The 24,132-nt window shown below is 42.8% G+C and overlaps 1 protein-coding gene across 4 annotated transcripts in view; it reads right to left on the bottom strand.

Annotated features, from left to right (window-relative positions):
- Positions 1-1,724: 1,724 nt before the first annotated feature.
- The window catches only part of UST (uronyl 2-sulfotransferase), a 157,420-nt gene continuing 135,012 nt past the window's right edge, over positions 1,725-24,132 (bottom strand). The window contains exons 8-10 of one of the 4 annotated variants that reach the window (XM_052681795.1): positions 10,426-10,705; positions 4,553-4,612; positions 1,725-4,049 (exon numbers count right to left, since the gene is read on the bottom strand). In XM_052681795.1, coding sequence (XP_052537755.1) covers positions 4,043-4,049; positions 4,553-4,612; positions 10,426-10,705 — 347 coding nt within the window. In that variant the 3' untranslated portion in view covers positions 1,725-4,042. Of the gene's footprint in view, positions 4,050-4,548; positions 4,613-7,653; positions 10,706-24,132 lie in introns of those variants that run through there. The other 3 variants (XM_052681796.1, XM_052681794.1, XM_052681804.1) reach the window with 3 other exon arrangements.

The following is a 24,132-nucleotide window of genomic DNA, read 5'->3' on the forward strand; positions in this document are numbered from 1 at the left end:
GTAAATGATATGAAGAGCAACAGATAAAATATTTGCTTCATTTCTGCAGCTCTACAGCCTGCAGTGCTCCAGAAAAGAGAAATGCTTTCTTCACAGAAATCCATCTCACAGGTGCTCAATGGGATGATGCTGTGGGACTGGCACACTCTGGAAGTGTCCCTCATATACCCTTGTACAGTCATCCCTAGAAGAGCCAACACAATGGCTGCTACCAGGGTATGGCATGTACAGTGATGCCATGGCACAGGGCCTGCCCCTCCCTCACTGCATTCAGGCAACGCAGACACCCAGCACAAAGGAGGAGAGGAACAGAAAGGGCAATGGCAATGGAAAGGCATTAGGTGCAGGGCTGACGGGTCCTTGAGCTCAGTGGGAGATAAGCGGGCGTGCTTCTCCTTTAACGTGAGTGTACAGTAAATGGTCCCCGTGCCGTGTGCCAGATGGACAGGACAGAAAAGGAACGCCGGGCTGTGTGCAGAGGGCAAGCACTGTACTGACAGCGGGAGCGCAAGGCTCCTCATGCTTTTCTGATGACACGTTTCAAACCAGATCAAGCTCTTTAGGAGTGAGATGCCTCATGTGTCACTGCCCTCAAATCCTTGGCCTCCGCACTGAGACTACCAACGAGAATGCCAGCTATGACGGTGGGTTTATTTTCACCAGACTGAATGGACTTCCCTCTCATTCCACAGAGAGCACGAGACAGCTGTAAGTCAGCAGCAGCTTTTCCTTGGAGAGGGGCCCGAGGCATAAGATTTAAACCACCTAATCTCTCTGTGCCCCTGTCCCGGGATCCACGTGCCATCCTGACCAAAATAACTGACAGAGGGCTGAGGGCGAGCGCACCTCGCAACACCTCGGTGCTTTCGGTGCCGGTCAGCGGGACGCGGTCCGTCCCCGGCCCCGCGCCCCAGGCCCGCACGGCACCTCATCGCCGCGCCGGCGGCTCCCCCTAGCGCCCGCTGGGGCGGGGTGGGGCGGGACGGCTGTACCTGCCAGGGGTGACAGCCGCCTCCGGAGATGAGAGCCCTTCTGTCGCCTTTCCCCATTCCCGCCTGCTGCGGAGAGGTATTATAAACAAATACATTCTTTGAAAGCTCGGCACGTGTTTTTTTGTGGAGCACGAGATCCGTGCTGATTTCAGAGGCTGCTCAGCAGCCCTCGGGTTGGCTCCAGTGCCTGAAAGCCGATGAGGCTTTAAGCAGCATCACCTGGACCCTCTGCTAAGAATTTGCAAGAAGTGTGCCTAGTGCTTGCGGCTGTGGCTGCTTACTGTGAGCTCTGCTATGGCTGCCAGTCCCGCAGCACCTGGATGGAGAGCATCTGTCCTCTGTGCCCTGCTATTACCACTTCCCCCCATACCCCATCATGGGCTGGCTGCCCATGATGTGCTACACAGGGGCCTTCCAGCCTGTTCCTGCTCCACCTGAGTTCTCCAGACTGTCATGCCCTGTGTGGTGGCACCTCTGCTTGGTCTTCTTTGCCCCTGGCCAGACAACAGCATCCATCCAAACCCTTCCAGCCAGGAGTCCCAGCAAGCTGGGACTCCCAGTGCTTCCCCACAGGTCAGATACCCGGAGAAGTTTTCAAGGCTCATCCACACCATTTCTCTGTCAGTTCTCCTCTTGTGAAATGCAAACAGGAACGGGAGCCATATGTTTTGACTCACTGGGCTAACACCTTTTGGAAAAATAATGGATGCTTTGGTCTTGTTAGGCTTGCTGTTTGTTTTTTTTTTTTTAATATAGGAGGTTGTTTCATCTACACTGAACCGGGGGGAGGGAGGAAGGAAGTGCTGGCAACACTCCAGACATCAGGGCAGCCTGGTCCTCAGCACGAGGCTTCCATAGATTAGCCTGCGCCGATCCCTCCACACAACAGGGCATGTTTTGGCTCCTTTCACGTGCTAGGAAAGGAAGGTGGGGCAGAGAGACAAGCTCTGCTCTCTTTGAATCAAAGAGGCCCTGGCTTGGCGTGCCGCATGACAATAAGACAACCATCACAAACATCTGAGCCCAGGAAGCCTGGCTCTGCCACAGCCATTGTGATCCACGTCATTCAGGAATTCTACAAAACTGCACCAATTCCCATAAAGTTTTGCAGAGCAGATAAATACTCTGCTCCAGCTCTCACAGCAAGGGAGAGGAGGAAAGCTTTAAGCAATTAGGCCAGGCCACACAGCGATTCAGCTGGGCTGCCGGCTGTGCGGGACTCCCAAGGCAGCGTGCTTCTGTGTGCTTGTCCGCACCAGGGACAGTGCTATGACCAACACTGCAACTTACCCATATCACAGGACACCCCAGGACCACGTGCATTTCTTTTAGGGAAGAAAGGGCCTGACCTTGTTCACCTTAGCAAAGGATGCAGCTCTCCAAAAAAAAAATGCTGACTGGCTAGATGGATTTTCCCTGTTCACCCTCTCCTGGACTTTCTGGATTATCTGGTGGGCGTTTCTATCTACTTCACACTTTTCTGTCTGTTTTGCAAAGCAGATAGAAGTTCTTAGCTTTGATTAGAGCTGGTCTTGGAGAAGGTTTTGCTGCTGCCTCCGTTCCCCTTCCTGTAGTGAGAACAGAGAAATGGGGCAGTTCTCACACCATCTTCCTCACAGGAGCTGGTTGCCATCGTACAAAAACACGTTAGGTTCCTTTGAGGTGATGACGGTCCATGCATGTGTGGGGTCAGAGCAGGCTACAGAAGATCCCCCTTCCTCCAGGCAGAGAGGACATTTGCTTCTGTTTCTGAAAAGCCCAAAACTTTTCCTTTGACTCAAAAGACACTGTTTTGGAAAATCAGAGCTGATTGCATCATAATTCCATCCCCTTCTCCCAGTTTTTGAGTGATAAGGCATGCACGATGCTGCTTGACACTGTGATATTTATAAAACAAAGCAGAGGTCAAATTTGCTGAACAGTTTCCAAATTCCAGTGAGATTTATCACAAAGAGCCCCATGCACAGACCAAAGTGGCGTGACTGACAAGGGTGGGATTGTGGAGCCGCTCAAAAGCCCAGTTTCCAGCCAGCACCGATGGTCCACATCATGCTCTGGGGGGCAAAACCTGCTGGGAAGCTTCAGCTATGCGGAGAATTCAGGCAGCTTTCACAACGGAGTTTCTGGACAAGAGACCCCATTGTGAAGAGCTGTGCTGTCCTCCATCAGCGCAGCCCTGCGTGAGGGGCAGCCTGGAGCTCAGCCCCATGCAGCAGACCCCGGGCTGCCTTGCTCCTCCCCAGTGCCCTGGCCTCCCTAAAATAGAGGTGCTGCTGGGCCCCGCTTGCCAGTTTTTCATCCCAAAAAGTGCGGGAAGAAAGGTTTTTCCCACAGCGAGTGCTGACATTTCCAACAGAAAGTTGTCCAAAGGAAATTTGGCAGAAATACCCACCAGAAAGCTACAACTGAGAAAGTGGCTCTGGTCTCTCACTCTCCCCAGACACCAGCTTTCAGGGCTGCTGCTGACACCCAGTCTGTGCTCTCATCTGAGGGCTGGTGCTGCCGAGACCTGTTTGCACCCTGGTGCTCTCACCTGCCAGCACATTTCAACCTCCTGCCCCGAGCCAGAGGGGACAGATTTGACACGGCTAAGCCTCAGTTATTTCTACAGAAGCAGGCCATGGCTGGCTCCGGTACTCAGTGCAGAAACTGGATCTGGAGCAGAGGTCAAGGTGACACCTCCAGAATGGGCTTCACCTCAGCATCTGTGCTCCAGTACCACAGGCCAGAGCACAGCCTCACAAAGCACTCTGCAGAGGAACGGGGATTACATCTGTGCTTGAACTCATCCCGAAGGTGCTCACAGAAGACGCAAGGGAAACTTCCACAGAGCGCACTGCCGAGGCACGGCGACAAGGCTGGGCGAGACAAGGGACAAGTGCTGGGGCTGTCAGCAGGGAGGCACGTGGCCTGCACCCTGCCTGGAGGCTGCCGGGCCTGCAGTGCCCCACACCAAGCCAGCAGTGTGGGGAGCAGAGCGGGGCCTGTCGTCTCACTCCATGCTGGTGTTGGTGGCTGAATGGAAAGGCATCGCTTCATCTTCTGGGCTTCTAAGCACTGTTGGAAACAGAAGGAAAAAAAAAACAATTTAGACTGTGTACGCAAACAGATTAGATGACTTTTTAAGAAGAAGTGACCATGCCCTGAGAAATGACTAACACCACCAGATGTAAATTCATCCACCCGCCCTTCCTTGTATCTCTTCTTATCAGGACAGGATCACCTTTCCCAAACATAAAGCTAACATACAGACACGCCACTTCTGCAGCTATCTACTGTGTATCCAAATATGTAAGATTAGAAATAACTATTGTCCCAAAAGGACATAAATATTAGCTTAACAGCTGAAAAGTCTTCCATATTTAGGTTGTTAACTGAGAATTTTGCAAGTTTTAGGGAAAAGATAAGTAAACTAAAAAATTCCATGGTACTTGTTTTGCTTTCTGAAATCTTGGACCGATGTTAGACAGAAAGAAGGTTCAAGGGCTAAGACACTTGACTAAATTGCCATTGGTGTTTTCTTCACAACTCTCCTGTGCAGTGTTGGGAATATCACTTACCCACTGGCTGTATCCATTCCCAATGTATGAAATGGGGATAACAGCACTTCTTTACCTCCACTGTGGATCAAAAGGATAAAGATGTTAATCATTTCCAAGATGCTCAGACCGTACGGTTCATGCAGAAATACCTTAACAGTCTTTGGGAAATATGCTAACAAGATCTATTGTTTGTTCAAACACAAAAGAAATGGAGAATGCAAAACAGGAAAGGCTTGCAGCTCTTCATGGATGCATAGATGCCTCACTGTTACTTCTCAGCAAATCTCTCCAGCAAATCTCTCCAGTGTGATTTTTAGGATCTTTTCTTCTTTTGGGAATAAGTGAAGAGAACAGCAACCATACAGTCGATTCTTCTTTCTCACCACACAAGCTAGACAGGAGGCTCCTGATGGAGAAATCTCCATGTGCCATGGGAAGCACTTTTGCTCCTGTGTCTGGCACAGACTGTAACAGCCTCTACATCTTTCCTGCACCTGGACTGTAGGCAATCGTGAGTTCAAAACTGGGGATGCCACTGGCCTTTGCTATCTGACAGCACTCCCATGAGCCCTGACGTTATCTACAGAATCCTGTATTGTCTTGGCATTTGAAAAGTGCTTTCCTTTTAGGCACCACTTCACTGACGCACATTCATTTCACTCAGCTTACTAGTAGCCTGGAGAGTTTTGCTGAAGGATGAAACCTTTGTATTGGATTGGCTCCTGCACATCAGATACAGGTATAGGCTGTGTGTTCACACTCTGCCAAGGTTTTTTGGTACAGTAGCAATCTGAACATAAAGAAAAACATACAGAAAAAGCCAAAAGAATGCTAATTGAATACAAAACACATCTGAAGAAGCATTTCATTTTAAGCCACAGTCTCAAGTTTTCCAGATAGCCCAAGATATATAAGGACAGTTAGCATGCTGTGTGACACTTCAGCTGGATGCTCTATATCATCCTAGTGTTCACACTGCTATTCTTAACTCTGAACAGCACTGCCTCCATCTACTGCTGATCTCTGCTTTTCACAGCACAGATTCTCCCACAGTTTAGCAGGTTTCTTCACTATTCTCCTTTCTGCCCATTGGGTATGAGGATGGGAACTGAAGGATGGTGAAAGTCTGAATAAAACATGCTCTTACCATGCCTGGCTCACACTGATGTAATTACTTACCCGTAGATGACAGCTAACTTAGACTACAATCAGTTAAATGCAAAAACAGGCTTGCATTCCTCCTTTATGCACTCAGAAAAGGAAATCCACGTGTTTATACTCAAAATCCACATCTAAATATACCATTGGTCAAACCTTACCATTGAATAGTGCCTGAAAGGCCAAATACCTATTTGCAGAAAATCTCCCCCTTTCCCAACCCATTTCAAGTTCCTGACACATGCTGCCCCTCACACCACTGCCATGACACAAACCACTATGGTGTGCTCGTGCTTCCACAGCACACATCTATTTCCAAAAGCTTTTAACTTATCTTTAAAGTTCACTTCACGCTGCAGTGCGATTTCTGGACGAAATAACAAAAAATCATGAGAACTTTTTGGTTGCAACAGAGACATCAGCAGCTAGTTTGTGCTGTCTGAAGAACTAAGAAGTAGCTTTTAACCATCAAAATAAGATTCCTCCACCTACTTCCAACACTTTGCATTTTTTTACCCAGTGGCTCTTTCTCACTGAGCTGTCTTCCTGCACACTTCACACCATACTTCTGTGCACCTAAGCAGAGCCTGGTTCTGCAAACACTCCCCAGAGATGCTGTGGTGTAACACGGCAAGTGGCCCCAGTAACGTTACCAGTGGTAAGCAGGCACTTCTGAACCTTGGTAAGACATTTTCCATTCAAGTCTGCTGATTGAAACTTCTGTGTAGCACTCAGTTCTACCTTTGGTCTTGGCTCATGCAAACAGGTAGATTGACAGGGTTTTGTATGTCTGCTCAAATCTTTGCACTAAAAGCCGATTCCTTAGAAATAAAAGAGAAAGAATGCTGTGGTATTGTACTACAGTCTCCTCGCTCTTGAAAATGCTGCTGCTGTTGTTTTAGGCAATGGTCTAATGTCACAGATGTTCCCTTTCTTAAAATGGAGGAAAAGACCAGAGCACCATTACCCTAAACTGTGAATTACATAGCTTTATTTTTTTAATAAGATGGAGAGTTCTATTCTTTGGCAGGCCACGCTTTTAAGATTGATAAAGAGCATCCAAGTTGGCATGCAGTGTGGTTTCCTTTGTTAGTAAAAAAATGTACCATTATATTAAATATTTTTATTTATTGCTTTAAATATGGAAAGAAGGAGAGTTCAAAGGCTAATATCCACAGTTTTGGTCTCCAATGTTTAAAATCTGTAATTTTTTTGTTTTGATGATGCTACGCACCATTGCATTTTACAACATTCAAACAATTCATCAGAAAGGTACAGTGGTAAAGACTCATTTACAAGGAAATACCTCAAATATATTTGCAATTTCACGTATGTTGAGTTCTGCTGAGGTACTTCTCTACATATAAATAGAGAACATTTTATATAACTCTGATTTTGCCATACACCATCAGAACAATATATGTGGAAGAGAAGTAAGCTAAACAGAAAAAAAATGCACAATTTGTCACCGTAATTGAAACTTAAAACTAAAATTTATTTTTTTCAAATGCTGCTTTTTAACAATGTTTGATTCTCTCTTCAGTGTGAGTGAGCTGATACTCACTCGCATTATAGCACTGCTTAGGACTTTTGGGCTTTTTCAACCTGGCTACCAAATACTATGTCAACTACAGTGCTGTATGGAAACCAAGCTGTTTTCTTCCTACTTAAGACTTTCTTACTTAGCAACCACAAAGCAGATGATACAAGGTATTTTGGGGAACTTACTGCATATACGTCAGGTGAGCAAAATAATTTTGCTTTCAATCTCACAACTCTGGACAGTCTTGGACACAGAAAATAACCCAGGAACAGCCAGCCCCAACCTCATTGCTAAAGTCCAACCTTTAGATAATAAACTAGATTGCATAAAGTCCTGTTCCGTCAGGTGCCATTCCACATGTCCCCACAGCCAGTACAGCCAGGCAAGGAAGCTAGTGTAAGCAAGCAGACTATGGAGCTAAGAAGAAATGCACAAGTTTTATTTTTAACCATCGCTGGACTGAAAAATAGAGTCATATGGCTTATTCAGAATTCAGGAGATGGTAGTGAATAAGTTAAGGAATATTTCATCCCAAAATATGCTTGCTTTCACTTATAGCTAAGCTGAAGTACACATATATTTTCTTATTTTCATAAATGTTAAGCAACCACCTTTTTCTCCCAACGAAGATTTACAAGTACATGCACGGCACTTCCTACAAAGCTGTTGTGGGCTAAAGGATTAAAAACAATGTTTTTCTTTGAATAAGAAACATTAATCAGATCAAAATATAATCTTTTAAATCAACTTCTTCCTGAGCAACTTAAAATTTGGAATGTGTTGGAAAGTTTCAATAAATAAGTCAAAGATAAACCAGCTTCACAGGTACCTTTTAACAATTATGTAAAATGTGTTTAATGACAGACAAGTAAGCTGTAGGATCAGGAATCTTAGATGTGTGCCAGATAAACTTATGAAGTACCATTCAAGGAGGAGGGGCCAGGTTAATTGTTATGAAAAATACAACATTAAAACCTAGCAAGTAAATTGTTTAACAGTTTTTGTATTTAGGTTATAAGTAGTGATGGCAGAAGATGCCATTAAATAAACAGATAAAAATAGACTTAACAGTAAGTGGCAGTGAACTTGCAGGAATGTGTTAAGTGACTGATTACTCCGTTACAGCGTTGGCAAAAAGTGTCAAATAGAACTTCTGAGAGGCGAGAATATTAATATTCTTTCCAAGATATAACAATTCCACAGTGTGTAAACTCATCATTACTCTTTCAATGTAATTTCATAGAAACCACTTAAAATATACAATGCAGCAGATTCATATTTTAGCTAATAGGTTAGTTGTTATCCATGCCACTTTCAGTTTTCTTTAATGTACTCCCTTTTGGTAGTGTATTTCTACCACCAACTTGGGATGTTAATGAGAATAGAATTTTCTATGTAGCATTTTCTGCAAATAAACACCTTTTCTCAACATGATTACACTTCTTTATTTTTGTTCTCTGTATGTACGTACAGTAAAGACTGACTGGTGATGGAAACAGGTCATAATTGGTATTGGATCTCAGCAGGATTGTGGCAGAGGAAACTCTTGACAAAACACATCTGAGCTTAGCCTGAGTTTATTTGCCTCGTCCATCACAAGATAACTTTTGCCTCTTAGTTCACACTGAAGGGTGACCTTGCAGACAGAAGTCATACTGCTCTAGAGCAGCCAAAATTGCCCAGCAGACGTTTCAGAAGAAATGAGTGAGTTGGACACAGCAGCCTTACTCCTGAAGTGTTACTCAATGGGACTCATCCTGCCAAGGAGCTGCTTTCCTGTGCTCTGGAACAGGAGCTTATTGCTATTATCTTGTATTGGTTAGCTTCCTCTGAGCAAAAGCATGCATAAAAGGCTAAGGCCTCACTGAGAAACCCTAATACTATTGGGCTCTGTCCATTGAAGTCAATTCTGAGCTGCTCATCACCAGGAGCCCCAGGACACTTATCTTGAAGACACTGCACATGGGAGCTGCTCCCACTTCTGACCCCAGCCTACTGTCTGACATTACTAGTTGCAGTGACCAACAAGGGCAGACTTTCACAGTGCATCTCTCAACAATGCATCGCTGAGTTGACAATTTTACAAAGCTGCTTCTTCTCTTTGTTTTAGAATTCTGAAGTATTTCAACTAGAGAGTTTGAGTGTAGCCTTACTATTAATTTTATTTCTAGCCATACAAAAGGCAGATGCCTGTAGGGGCAGCTGCTTCACACAAGAACAATTAAATTCTGTGACTACAGAAACAATGCTTATACTTAATCAGAGCTCCATCTCTTTCAATTTTTTTTTTAACTGAGTGACCTTTTTTTTTAACTACACCTTTTTAGATTTCTGGTCCATAATGAAAATAAAAACCTACAAATACTCTTCCTGAACATAAAAACCATGTACTGTATCTTTTCCTTCAGAATCTAATAGAATTGTACTTTGCTGCAAGAAATAAAACTCCAGTTTACATCACCTGTCCCAACTCTTCAAATTCTTCATCCATTCTTGCTGTTTACTGACTTTTTTTACTGTATGAATTAGAAGGGCTTACCAAAAATATCTAGTTTCTGTAACTCGCCTCATGTCCACTCACATTAATTTGCCAGAATAGTAGACTCACTCCTCCCACACTGAGAAATTCAGAAGCCATTATCTAACCCAATTTTGAGCCTGTTATCTTCAGATGTGAACACGTGGCAAAGGCTCTGACTGCATCAGTGGAATGAATACCAGTGCTCTCGGGGCAGAGAGGCACTCTTCCCAAATGGCTCACTGCCTTCTCATTTCCGGTAGATAATGCCACTGTATTATGCAATGATGACTTGCTTCTGGAGAAAGAGAGAGATGAGAATCTGTAAAATCCACTTTGCAATACTGCGTGATGTATTTCATGTTTTGCAGATGCCCAGAGGACTGCGGTGTACTCCAAAAGTTATTTTGTGATAGACAACAGATAATTCTCTCTTGAAATACCCTATAGCAAGAAATCTATAGAGCCAACACAGTATAATAACTTCAAACCCACAAAACCAGGTATCTCCCCATTGCCCCAACACATGGGAACGTTGTGTTTCGTTCTGTTTTAAATGCTGCTGCGCATTAACTCAGTTTCTTAAAGAATTACTTTTAATAATAATTAAAAAAATCTTAAGAAAGCTTGAGGGATCACCAGAAGAGAAAGGATAGCTCTTCCATCCATCACCTTTTATAGATATCCTCTAGCCACTTTTCGTCATCTTCTTCCTCATCGTCTATCGGTTCCTCTGTTTCCAGGGGAGAAGGAATGAAGAACTCAGGTCTGGGACGTGGTTTCCTGGTATGAGACTTCAGTCCAAACTTGCGCTTTAGGAGGTGGAACTGTTCTTTGACATAGTAATAAAACTCATATTCGTATCTCATACGTTGGTAGAGGATCTGTATTGCTTCTGGAGAGGGGACGGTCTTTTTCACTGTCACAGTCAGATTGCCAAGTTTCCTATGTTCTGTAAAGAAAACAAACAACATGGCAGGTACTGATTAATGAGACCACATGTAAACTTTTTTCTTTCATTAACATTAAGGCATGGCCATACTGCATTATTAGTACAAATGACCTCAATCCGCCTCCTTCGTAATGTAAATATTTTTATTGATTTGAAGTTAGGCTTAGATGTTTAAATATGGCTAGTTCACACATAGCATTTGGAATTGCAGACAGAATCATCAGAGAATCACTGAATATCCTGCATTGGAAGGGACCCGCAAGGATCATGGGCTCCACATAGGACCACCCAAAATCAAACCACGTCTGAGAGCCGTGTTCAAATGCTCCTTCAACTCCAGCATTTGCGACCATGCCCACTGCCCTCAGCAGCCCATTCCATGTCCTCCACCCTCTGGTGCAGAACCCCTCCCTAGCCCCCAGCTGCCCCTCCCCTGACACAGCTCCATGCTGTTCCCTTGGGTCCTGTTGCTGTTACAGAGAGCAGCTCAGTGCTGCCCCTTCGCTCCCCTCACAAAGAGCTGCAGACTGCCATAAAGCCTCAGCTCCTCTGCTCTGGGCCAGACAAACCAAAGGACTTCAGCTGCTCCTCACACGTCCTGGTCTCCAGACCCTTCACCATCTTTGAAGGCTTTCTTTGGACACTCTCTAATAGTTTTATCCCTTCTTAAACTGTGACACCCAAACCCTCACTCAGTGCTCAAGGTGAGGCTCCTCAGCACAGAGCAGATGGGACAACTGCTTTCCTCACTCATTGGCAGTGCTAGCCCTGCTGCACCCCAGGATACAGTTGGCCCAGAGTCACAGAATCACAAAATCACAAGGTTGGAAATGACCTGCAAGATCATCCAGTCCAATCACCCTCCCATTCCTATTAGTACCACAAGCACTAAACCATATCTCGTAGCTCCTCATCCAGGCGCCTCTTGAACACTGCCAGAGACGGCGACTCCACCACCTCCCTGGGCAGCCATTGCGGTGCCTGACCACCCTTTGAGAGAAAAAGTTTCTCCTAATATCCAACTTAAACCTCCTCTGGTACAACTTCTGGCCATTTCCTCGGGTCCTACTATTTGCCTGGGAGAAGAGGCCAGACCTTTTGCACCACAACCTCCCTTCAGGAAGTAGTACAGTGCAATGAGGTCTCCCCTGAGCCTCCTCTTCTCCACACTAAACAACCCCAGCTCCCTCAGCCGCTCCTTATAAGACTTGTGCTCCAGACCCCTCACCAGTTTCATTATCCTTCTCTGGCCCACTGGGTGCCAGGACACTGATAGTCCATGTTCACCTTGCTGCTAACCAGAACTCCCTGATCTCCTCCCAGGCTGTCTTGGAGTCGCTCCCTCACCTTTCTAGTCACTGAGGATCTTAACTGGTGAAGGGATATGGAAATTGAAACATACTTCTTATTGAAAAAGCAGTTCTGAACATTGGAGGAACTCAAGAGGATTTGACTACTAAGCCTTGTAAATAAAAAACAAGAAAGCAGACTACAAAGAACATTTCATTCTTTGGACTAGACTCTGCTATGTCAAGTGGTATGGAAAAGAGGAAAGAAAATACATTGGTAGCTGCCACCATTTCAGCAACAACAGAAGTGTCAACAAAACACACCTGTAAGTCAGATTCAGCTTACCATGCCCAACCTCAGGCTCCCATGTGCACCAGGTCCAGTGTGTATTGGTTTTGGCTGGGATAGAGTTTATTTTATTAAGAGGAACTGATACAGTGCTATGTTTTTGGATTTGTGATAAAAAAGTGCTGCTAACAAACTGAGGTTTTAGTTGTTGTTGAGCAATGCTTGCCTTTAAAAAGGCAGAACTATTTACCTCAACAGGCAATACAAGACATCCACCTCGTGAACATGGCACCAATGATCTCCAGACAGGAAGAAAAGGTTACACAGGAAAAGTACAGTGAAAAGGTAGAGAACAGTTTTGTGAACATGAAATTCTTCCTCTCCATTTTAAAAGATTAATGCTCATATAGCTTAGGGTGTCTACACCTATAAACACATTCTATTTTTCAGACAATGGGCACACATTTTCCTACTTCAGAGTAGAGAAAAACTAAAGAAAAGCAACAGAAAGCTGTTCATTTAATAACTCTACAGAAGACAGCAAGTGCTGCTGGGCTGGACATTCTGCTTTTCATTTGGTTTTATTATGTGCACACATCTGGTGCAGAAGAAAAATGTTGCGTCTGAGAGAGGTATTTTTTCCTCTCATTTTCACTTACCAATTACAGCAGGGAAATTTGTAACACTGGAAGGATATGATACAAAAAGAGAATAGTTGACTAACTCACCAAACTTACTGCTGTTGTGAGTCACAAAAAATGATTTAAAACATTAATTTTATTTTGCATTTGTACTTTTAATTTATTCTCTAAAGGAAGAATGGTTTTCATTAGTTTGTAACAATTAATACATGCTGTTCCGTAATTAAATGGTGCTTTTACACCAAACTCTTTAACACTGAGATCTCTGTCTCTACTCATATACCTAAATAATTAGATAACCTACTATCTATAATTCTTAGTTCTTTAACTACATTAGTAACGTTGAGATATGCTGTATACTTACAGACTGTTCACAGATGATCGATTTATACAATTTTAGATAGAAAAGAGTAAAATCATTAAAATTTACAAAAATTAAATTAAGAATGACTTAAGAGGTGATCTTTAATATGCTGTCTAGATAAAAAAAAAGAAGTAAAAAAGAAAAGTCATGAAATATTTGCATTTAGACTGACATTAACATATAAAGCCTTACTTGCAGCTACTGGATGGGGTGAAATGTTTGGGTTTTTTTTGTGAAAACACTTGGGTTCCCTCAAGACCTTACTCTCTTCTACACTACCTATACCCATAGATTGGAAAAGACTAAAAAAAGTCTCATCTTCTAAAATTCTTAATTGTTCAAGTTGTTGTTGATGGGTATTAGGCCATTAGACCAAATTAGCCCAAATATGCTCAAGGAAGGATTGCTGTACTCAGTTTGTCCTTGGGTTAGAAGGCCAAAGCCATCTTATGATGATTTAGCACTTCAAGAAATTCCTCATTCTGGTGCTTGGTTGGCAGCTTTCACCAGCTTTGCAGTCTGGTTTTCTTTATAAACTCAGCAGCAAATATACACTACTAAATATTTCATTTATTAAGTCTAAGCCTTCACACGCTTGCCAACTGCATTTTTATTTTACATAGGTTATTTCTGTTACAGAAAACTTCTTTTACATCACTGGAAAAAGCTCTTTATTTATACGGTCCCTCCAGGACTCTAACTGGGAAAAGCCACTTCTGAAGGCCCCAGCTCCCTTTGGTGGCTGCTCCCTCCAGCAGAGAGAGGCACTTGTGTTTGGCTCAGGAGTGCTGCCAACGATGACAAGGTGAAAGGCGCTGGGCTGTTTTCCTGGGGGGTGACTGGCAAGGGCAGGACTAACCATGGGGTGGCTTTCTGGTGCTGTGCCAGGCAGTGGCCAGGTGCCACCCTTGGGGCTGGCACTGCCAGGGCAGAACAAGCAAGCAGCTTGGTGCACTCACGGGCTGAATCTGTCTGGGCTTTGCAAATGCAGTAGGCATGAAATAGAGGGTTCCCAGATATATGCAACTACATGCATGCATGCATGAGTGTATATCTATACACACAGACAGAAACGCACACACTCTGAAAGGCTACAGCAGCAACGTACATTTTTCCGCTTCTTTCGGTTTGCCTCTCACTGTAACTATCAGCAACTGCAGTGCTGCAAAACACTGCTTGTCAGAAGGGACTGTGCCTGGCCTCAGGCTCAGCATTTTGATCAAACAAGCCAACTTTACTGGTTTGTTTTTTTTTTTTTTTTTGGTTTTTTTTTTTTAACACTTTTAGATTGCTTTCTAATCTTAAATACTCTTGAAAATTTCTTCAGTACAAATATGAATGAAATCACAGAACTGCCCCTTGAAATTGCCTTAACACCTCTCCTCATCGTGTAAGCAAGATGGAAACATTATGCAGATTTGGCTTAAATCCAAAATAACAATCTGCATATGCTACATAAACCGAGCTGTCCCAGCAAAGGACCCCACTTTATGACCTTTGCTAACCAGATGGAGGGCAGCAAACAACACCATTTACTTTTTAGGGTTATTTCTTTTTAAACTGTAGTGTGGTTTTTTTGGCATTCCTTTGAATTACTAAAAAGAATTCACCACACAGTAACTGAACCTCCCAGCACAGCCTGCTCAAGCCTTGAATTAGCACAGTGGAGACTAAACTGATATGCAGATATGGATGAAGAAAATTAAATTCTTCTGGGTTACCAGGTGATGAACATTTACTGCTACTTTCTCAGCTCTCACTTTTTTTTTCTCTTTGAATTTACAAACCTGTGTTATTCACTGCAGTAATCCAAGCCATAGGAAAAGAAAGATTTTTTTTTTTTTTTTTTTAACATTTTGTGGCTTGAAAAACCTTGGATTGCCATATTTAGACAAAACGATCCTAAAGATTGCCTCAAAAGAGAGTCTCTGAGCTATGCCTCCTCCCATACCATGATACAGAGGTGCTCTGAGCTGTGGGTGAGTGCAGTAGTGCTCGCCCACCCAAAGTCAGGGGCGGAAAGCCCTGCCCCAAGCCCTGCTGCTTGAGGGCCGTGTGAACACGATGGCTGTCAAAGATAGAGTAAGCTCATTTCCTGCAGACAGGCAGGCAGGGAGGCCCCACATCTCAGCTGCACTCTGTTGAGCTGCAGTGCATACCTATTGCTCCATGGATGTCAATGGAAATGAAGGTGCGTCGCTGCAGTTAGATGTGAGGTACAGACCTCTCAGGGCCTCTGCTTGACACGCCACTCAAGGGATCGGTGAGGTGCTAAAATGGGACTCTGATGTGTGTGCTAGAAATGATATCCCCTCAAATCATTTAACTGCAGCTCAGCAAAAAAAATTCAGGCCCAGTTCACTGGTTTCTCAAACTTTTCAGCTGGACTCCTGAAGTACATCAGGGAAAGGACATCTGGGAGAACGCGGGAAATGCTTTTTTCTCACTTGCAGGCTGACCTTCCAACAGGACCAGGGACGGGCAGAGCAGCCAGGCTGCACACCATGCCTGGTTGCTCTGCTCAGCCACCAGGGCTTCTTGTAATCACTGGCTGAGATGACATGTATTGAAAAACAAAGCCCATGAAAAAGTGGTGACTTGACCCACAGCATCCATTAGCTCTATCTGAAATATTCTGGCTGCCATTTATTAACCTTCTTATTGCTTTTATGCACTGGGGTGCATAGAAATAGAAGCTAAACTTCTTCTCAGTTATTCACATTAACTAAATAAGGTATAAGATTTAACATTTATCTAAATATTAAATGTTTGTGTGCGTATTGAGGACAGTTGTGCTAGGCTCATAAGTAGTGCTTGCTTTGTTTTAGCATTTATATCTTAAATTACTGTGTTTCCATCATGACGGAAGACAACTCTTAACTCCAGAGAATTGGAAGGAAATCTCATCTCTTAATTGTCAGGTAAGGATAGGTGCCTCTGAAAAGAGAGATACCTGGTAGCAAGAACACCCAGAACTTCAGAGACTTAGAGTTCTAGGCAAAACTGATGTCCTGTTTATTAAACAGGGACCTTGGGAGCAAATACACCAGACTGTAGTTAGTGTAGACGCTGCAAAATCATGGCTGTTAATGACAGAATCTGAACCAGATGAGACAGTTATAGCAATTTGCTTTCTACTTCACTGAATAAGGAAACCAGAGGGAAGAATAACATCACTCTTTACCTAATATAATTTCATTATTAACATTAACATAGACAAACCATAGGGAATATCACAGAATGATAACCTGGCAGAGAAAATGGAAGGAAGCAAAGGAAGAGATTACCCAGGAACAGCACACAGAGGCATTCTGAAAGGCACATAATCAACTACAAATGCTGATGGATGTAAATGGCAAGGAGGTGTGGCAGCAAATGACAACAAGGAAAGGGGAAGGAAAAGGGGAAAGGAAAATGTTAGTAATAAATATGAAAAATACTTTGGATCAGTAAGGCTGAAAATAACAAAAGAAATGTCTTCCTGTAGTATGCAGGTAACATGTATTGAGAACACGCTGCAGAGATAAACAGCGCACCGTGAACTGGACAGTGTAACAGTGATACACATCCAACAGTGCTCTGAAATACTACTTAAGCTTTTAAAGGCATTATTTCACCATTATGAAACACTTGCCTTACAGCACATTCAGAAACACAAATATATATCTATCTCCATACTTTTTAAACAGCCACCACGCTCTGAGTCTCTTCTCCAGCCAGGAAGTATTTATCAAGCAGTTTCCAACTTTCCTCTTGGAAACTTTTCACAGCATCATGCTTTTGTCTCCACTAGTTCAAAGCTGTGGATGCAACAATGTAGATTTCCAGCTACACCTGGAACACCTCAGCTAACTTGGGACACCTCAGCTAACTTGCCAGTATAGCAAGCACTGCCTCCGGTGCTGCTCAAGCCAGGAAACGTGCTGTATCTCACACACGATCAGATAACAAATCTCCATAGGAGCTTCTAAGAGACTCCTTTTATTTGCTGCAATTTATGCGCTGCATTCCCAGTTAAGATAAGCTAACATAGAAAAGAAAAAAAAAGCTGAAAATTAACCGCAATGGTATGAGAATGTGGTCAGGTACTTTTACTGCTGTTTAGCAACTTGTGAGCTGAACGAGACAGAGTTGGAGGTGCCAAAACCAAAGTCATCTGCAGAGGAAATGCCAGGATTCTCTAGTTCAAGTTGCTGAGAGAATTGCTAGGTTTGCAGTTCATATGAAATTTCTAATGTATCTTTTATAGCTGTACAAGTATTACTGAATGGATCCAGTCAACCTGACCATCTGACAAAACCACAATTTAAAAATAGATTCATACAGATCACTTGTGAACAGAGATAAGTCAGGCAGATACTACCATTATTTCTGTTTTTTCTTTTTTTCTTTTTCAGAAGGAAGAGAATGTAGTAGTGACAAACTTGAGCTGTGCTCTTGAACAGGAAAAGCTACACCATAGATAAGCTGTGCAGAAAATCTGCAAACAGGAATATAGCCTGGGATTTAAGAACCTCGAGCAGGCATCTCTCATCTTTGTGCTTTGAGTCACTGCAGAGTGCTACCTGTGATTTGTGTTTGCAAAAGAGAAGCTGTAGAAGAGGCATGCAGTGCAAGTTTACAACGACTACATGGGATCGAGTGACGTGGAGGTGTCTTTATTTCCATATATAGTATTGATGAGTGCAACTCTGGCTTATAGCATTCAGCTTTGTAACCACATCCTAAATCAGACAGGATATGAGAAGAGCCTCAGAATATCAGGGTTGGAAGGAACACTTTAGAGAAAGAAGATATATTTGGTCAGCTCTGTTCAGCTGTTCACCAAATAGTATATTGAGAAGTGACTTGTTTACAGCACCCACATACTTTAATGGTAAGAAAACTACAGATACTGAAGAGTTGCAAGCTGAAGCCAGAGTTTTAATGGAAAAGGTGATTACTCACTAGAACAAAATGAAAAAAGAAATCAGTTGATTTGCTATCATTTGAAATTTTATGTCAGAACCGACTGACTTAACCCACTGAAGTTACTGTGCAGTAGTAGAAGAAATTTTGTGGCTGGTAGCAAAGAAGAAGCCAAGCTAAACGATCCAATGGTTCGTTTCAATCATTCAGAGCTGTACATTACAGTCTTGTATGTCTCAGCTTCCACATCACTTGTGAAAACCTTTTTGTCAGGCTCTCTGAGACACCCAAGTTTATGTCATTTTAGGAAGGTGTTTTACCATCTCATTTGCTATCAATTCCAGTCATTGGCTCTTCAAAGCCCAGTGGTCACCACCCTGCAATATAAAGCCCCGAAGGAATGTGAAACAACACTAGGTTAAAATAGAAGTTTGAGCATATGATCTTAAAAATTAATTTTAAGCGCTGCCCCTTCCCATCTGCCTTGTTCATAAATATTACTGTTTATTGCTTTGTATTAGAATAATTACTGAAATGAAAAAATAGAACAAAAGTACACATATTAATCAGAACAAAAGTAATGTGCTTAGTAAAAACATTCAAGCATTACCAAGGTAAGGCCAGTACTTCTGCAGTATAATAGGGCAGGAAGAGATATGTGACCATAATGAAAACAGCTATTAAAAAGCAGAAAAAAAGAAGGTATCAGTTCTCTTGTCCCATGTGAGAAAGTTACTGGCTCTAAGATTTTCTTCTATGTCTTTACACAGAAATTTCAAAGCCCCGAAAACTGCTTTACATCTTATTATTAAAAGCTAAAGAAGGTCAAGAGAAAATTCTCTCTTTTCCCCTTAGGTTCTTTTGTGCATAATGAGCAACTGCAGGCAGCCAGGGGCTGAAGCACTAGCGAAAAAAGAAGAATGCTACAAGAGCAGAAACAACACACTGTTCCTTTCAAGTTCACCCCCCTCCTGGCCCACAGCCCGCCTGCCTTGGCCAGCTGCCAGGGTATCGGGACAAAAGCTTCCTCCTCTGGCCAAAACCAAGGAAAAGGGTCCGTTGTTTAACACAGGCAGACTGGTTTCAGCAAGAGAAAAAACTGAAAATAAGGGGAATTATATTAACTGAAGGTCCTGAGGGAGAAGAGTAATCTCCTAGTGTGGCTAATGCAATTCACTCCATGCCTTTCCCAAGGAGGGAATGTCTTGACTCCCTACCTCTCAGACTAGAAGGCAAAGTGAAATGTTTCAGCAGGGCTGAAGCTATGAGGTTGCCAAGGTCTTTGTGTCCCTTGGGGTTATTACAAACCAGAAACAATGCATCTCTCTTCTTTTCAGGAAGCCCTAAAGCAAACCACTCTCCCTCTGTGCTTGCCCACACTTGTGTGAAGGGCGAACATCCTCATAAAAAGACAGCAGAAATTTCCATGCACCTACCAAAGAGTCTCAGAGATGAACAAATCAAGCATTCAGCTATCTGAGGAATTCACACTGACCCGAGTTCCTACTGGATTTTGCAAATCGTCTTGAGTGAGATGACAAGGCATGTGTGGGGGAAAACCAAGGGGCATCACACCCAGCTAGCAGGGGTTCATGAAAGGCAGGTCCTGCTTGACCAACCTGATCTCCTTCTATGATCGAGTGACCCGCCTGATATACAAGGAAGAGACTGTTGATGTAGCCTACCTAGATTTCAGCCAAGTCTTTGACACTGTCTCCCACAGTGTTCTCCTGGAGAAGCTGGCAGCCTGTGGCTTGGACAGATACACTCCTTGCTGGGGAAAGAACCAACTGGAGGGCTGGGCCCAGAAAGTGGTGGTGAATGGAATTGAAATCAGCTAGTGACTGGAAACCAACGCTTTTCCCCAGGGGCTGGTATTGGGGCCCCTCCTGTTTAACATCTTCACTGACTATTTGGATGAGGAACTGAGTGCACTCTCAGTAAGTCTGCAGATGATACCAAGTTGGGAGGAAATGTCAATCTGCTGGGGATAGGAAATGTCCTACAGAAGGATCAGGACAGGATGGGTCGCTGGGCTGAGGCCAATGGGATGAAGTTTAGTAAGACAAAGTGCCAGGTCCCGCACTTTGGCTGCAGCAATCCTGGGCAATGCTACAGACTTGGAATGGAGTTGCTGGAAGACTGTGTGGAAGAAACGGACTGGGGGTGTTTGTTGAGGCTTGGTTGAATACGAACCAGCAGCATGCCCAGGTGGCTAAGAAGGCCAATGGCATCCTGATTTGTATGAGAAACAGTGTTGCCAGCAGGAGAACGGAAGCAATGGTCTCCATATACTCAGCTCTGGTGAGGCCACACCTCGAATACTGTGTTCAGTTTTGGGTTCCTCACTACAAGAAATGCACTGGGGCCCTGCAAGCATGTCCAAAGAAGGGCAACAAAACTGCTAGGGGGTCTGGAGCACAGGTCTTATGAGGAGTGGCTGAGGGAACTGGGAGAAGAGGAGGCTCAGGGGAGACATTATAGCTCTCTATAACTACCTGTGGTTATGGCAAGGTGGGGCTTGGCCTCTTCTCCCACACAGCCAGTGACAGAACTAGAGGGAAAGGCTTCAAGTTGCACCACAGGGGAAGTTCAGCTTGGATATTACAAAAAATTTCTTCTCCAAAGGAGTGGCCAGGAGCTGAAACAGGCTGCCCAGGGAAGTGGTTAAGTCACCAATCTCTGAAGGTGGTACTATCTGTTGGCTAAAAAGAAAACAACCAAAATAATTCAACCTTCTGTGCCTATTTAAATTCTTTCAAAATTGATTTTCCCTGAGAAATCATGATTTCCCTGAGAAATTCAGCAATCTCTCTGCACAGTTCATTTTTTGTTTCTACATAGCATATCCTCCCTGTGATTGTCTGTTTTCCAAAATCAGAGGTCCCACTTTAGGAAATTTCTGTTCCTGTGAAAGTCACTCATTGCATCTCTGACCATCTCTGGCTCCCGCTCTGTACCTTTTCTAGTTCTCACAGATTCTTTTCAAGAGGATGGGACCAGAGCTACAAATAATTAATGAAAATGCAGAAATTTGTAGTTAAAGAAAAACACCCATTATATAAATATTTTAAGAAATTTGAAGGAGTTAAGAGTCAGAAGTGATAACCAATGTGCCTATACCATAGATTTGAACCACTGCTGTCCCAAAGTGTTGGCTGAGAATATTTCCTTTACTTTAAAAACAAAAGCAGTTCAACACAAGAGATTTCTTCAACTCCATGGCTAATCCTAAAAGAAAGAGTATTATCTACAAATAAATCTAATTAATCTAGTAAAGTAACACAGAAAAAAATAAAAAAGATTAAATAAAATTAAGATAGAATTAAAAAATAAAACAATACTTCAATGGCCATTTTCAACAGCTAATCCTCAAAAATACAGATCTTTTATTTTTTTTCCTAAAAACTAATAAAAATTCTCTTCTTTACTAGATTCTGAATCGATGAAATTCTACTCAATTTGTTAAACTTAATAGAAGAATAAATGCCTAGATTTCACTCGTGCCAAACAGACCAAGAAAACCCTGAAACCGTAAAGGATCACCTTTTTAAAATCTGCAAACAGAGTAGAATGCACCATATTCTTTTCATTTTAATGAAGTTCTATGGAAAACAAACTTAAGATATCTGAGATTCATGGTTTCCATAGCAACCAAAACAATGGAAAAAAAATGATGAGAGTCATGTCACGGCCTGTCCAAACCCCAAAAATTTGTCTCCAGGAGACCTGGACTAAGTTTATACGGAGGGGGCACCTACCGCACTGGCTTGCGTACGTGCACTTACATGTGCCAAAAGGGCCATAAGGCCTGTGCTTTGACACAGGCACAGCACTCTGTTGGACATGAATGTGTGTATAACCATTGAGTATGTGGGTCTCAGAACACTTTTAAAGTCCCCAGTTCAGCATCTAAATGGAGGCCAAGTTTTCCTATATGTGTTGGGGATATGAAATTGTGACTCTGAGCTCTCTTAAAGATATATTCCTCACTGGTATGGCCAGTGGCTATGGCCACCAGTCTCTGAACAAACACGGCAGCCCAGGTACGTCACGTTCAGTTAACATTTCCTCCATCTGCTTGCCACGGTGGTTGACAGCATTTCTGGCGTATTCCTAAAGCATTTAATTTTGTTAAGTGCATTTATTGAAGAAATGAAAACCCCTTAAATGAGCAAATATAGAGTCCTCATAAACATAGCTACATTTTTTTTTTCATTTGCTCTGAGTAACAGCGGGAAATGAAAAACCACGAGGCTGAAGGATGTGAAAGGACTATTTATGTATCATGGGAAAAATTAAACTGAGTTTCAATGCTTTAAAGTGTCCAACATCTGTTTATCAAAACACTTTTGTTGTACTTCTTTTGTCCTCAATTATGCAGTCTGACTGCTCTGACTTATGAAAACTGCACTAGATTCTTCCTTTGATTTTAATGACAATCTGTGTAAGTTCTGCCACTGCTCTGAAACCAAAACGTTTGGCTGGCATTTCCAATTGCCAATAAAATACATGAATGTATCAAGTGCCCTGTCTTCATAGAATTGCTCACATATGCACACACATTCTGTAAAGATGTGTGGGTCTTGGAGTTCTTCTCTTTCTGTGCATGAGATACAAAGTGTCTAGGCTGTAAATTTTCGTTTCTGTTAAAATAAAATCTGTTGAAGAAGTGGGATGTACACCAAGACGCGGCTTGAAAGGATAACAGAAAACAGCCTGTGGATTGAACAGTTGAATTTAGCAAGAACTCAAGCCACTGATTTCTACAAGAAGCTTGCAGAAACATGCACCAAGGAAAATAACTTTCATCAGTTCAAAGCAGAACTTTTCACCAACTTGAGTCTGTCCTTAAAATAGGCTAAGTAACGTATTCCGCAACTGCAAAAAGCACTGGAACTTACCAGGGGACCACAAGCCATGTTCCACAAGCAGCAGAAAGCAGTGCCAAGCAAATACTGAAATTCGATATACAGAAAAATATGCTTTTCAGTTTCATTGCTGTTCTGTTATTAAAAATTCTAGATGAGCAGGGCTGACATTTTGGTAAGCTGTTTGCAAGTGTTTAAGAAGACAGAGGCTTTCTGCTCTCAGCCATTTGTGCTGGCATAGCTGAAACAAACAGGCAAAGTTGTACAAGCTGCAATTTGTACCTGTTATTTTCAGCATATAAGAGCTGGAAATGATTGACTATAAAGGGGTTTGCCATCCCACAGAAGCTGTTCTTAGTATAACAGGATGTATATACATGTATGTCACGATCCTGTTCAGGATAATGTCTTTCTGTCAAGTGCTTGAACACAAACAGCACTCATTTCACCCTTTTTTACCATGCTGACTGGAAAGATCAATCTGCCATTTTTAAATAAACAAAATAATCTGAACAAGAGAAATCCGTTTCACTGCACTTAAAAAGATTGTACGTTCCCTAGCATTAAGCATCTCTCCGGATCTGTAAAGAAAATCAATTAGTTTAACACAGAATTGTGGGCTAAACTAAGTACCTCAAAACAGGAAAGACCATGACCTCTTCAAAGTGTTCTTTGGCATCCTGGATTTCCATCTTACATTCTGTCCTTAACGGTATTTAACTGGCACTCAGAACTTACCACTACATCTGACAGCGCTAAATTCAGAATGGGAATGCTTAAGGTAAGAATTCGGAGAAAACAAACAAAATCCACCTGAAAGATCCAGAAATTCTGAAACAATTGCCCCAAGGAAGACATAAATCACTACTGCCCGATACTTTTATGGTGAAACTGGACAAACAATAGTCCCTATGAACTAGGATTCAGTGCAGGAAAGCAAACTGATGTCTTCTCAAGCAGTGAAAACTGAGTTGTGAACAGGGCAAAACCAAAGACACACTTGACATGTGGCTCTATCAAATAAAAAACACCATGACAAAAACATGGGGCAGGCAGATGGTCAAA

This window comes from Tympanuchus pallidicinctus, unplaced genomic scaffold (genome assembly GCF_026119805.1).
Source record: "Tympanuchus pallidicinctus isolate F22 unplaced genomic scaffold, pur_lepc_1.0 scaffold1, whole genome shotgun sequence".
Classification (NCBI taxonomy): domain Eukaryota; kingdom Metazoa; phylum Chordata; class Aves; order Galliformes; family Phasianidae; genus Tympanuchus; species Tympanuchus pallidicinctus.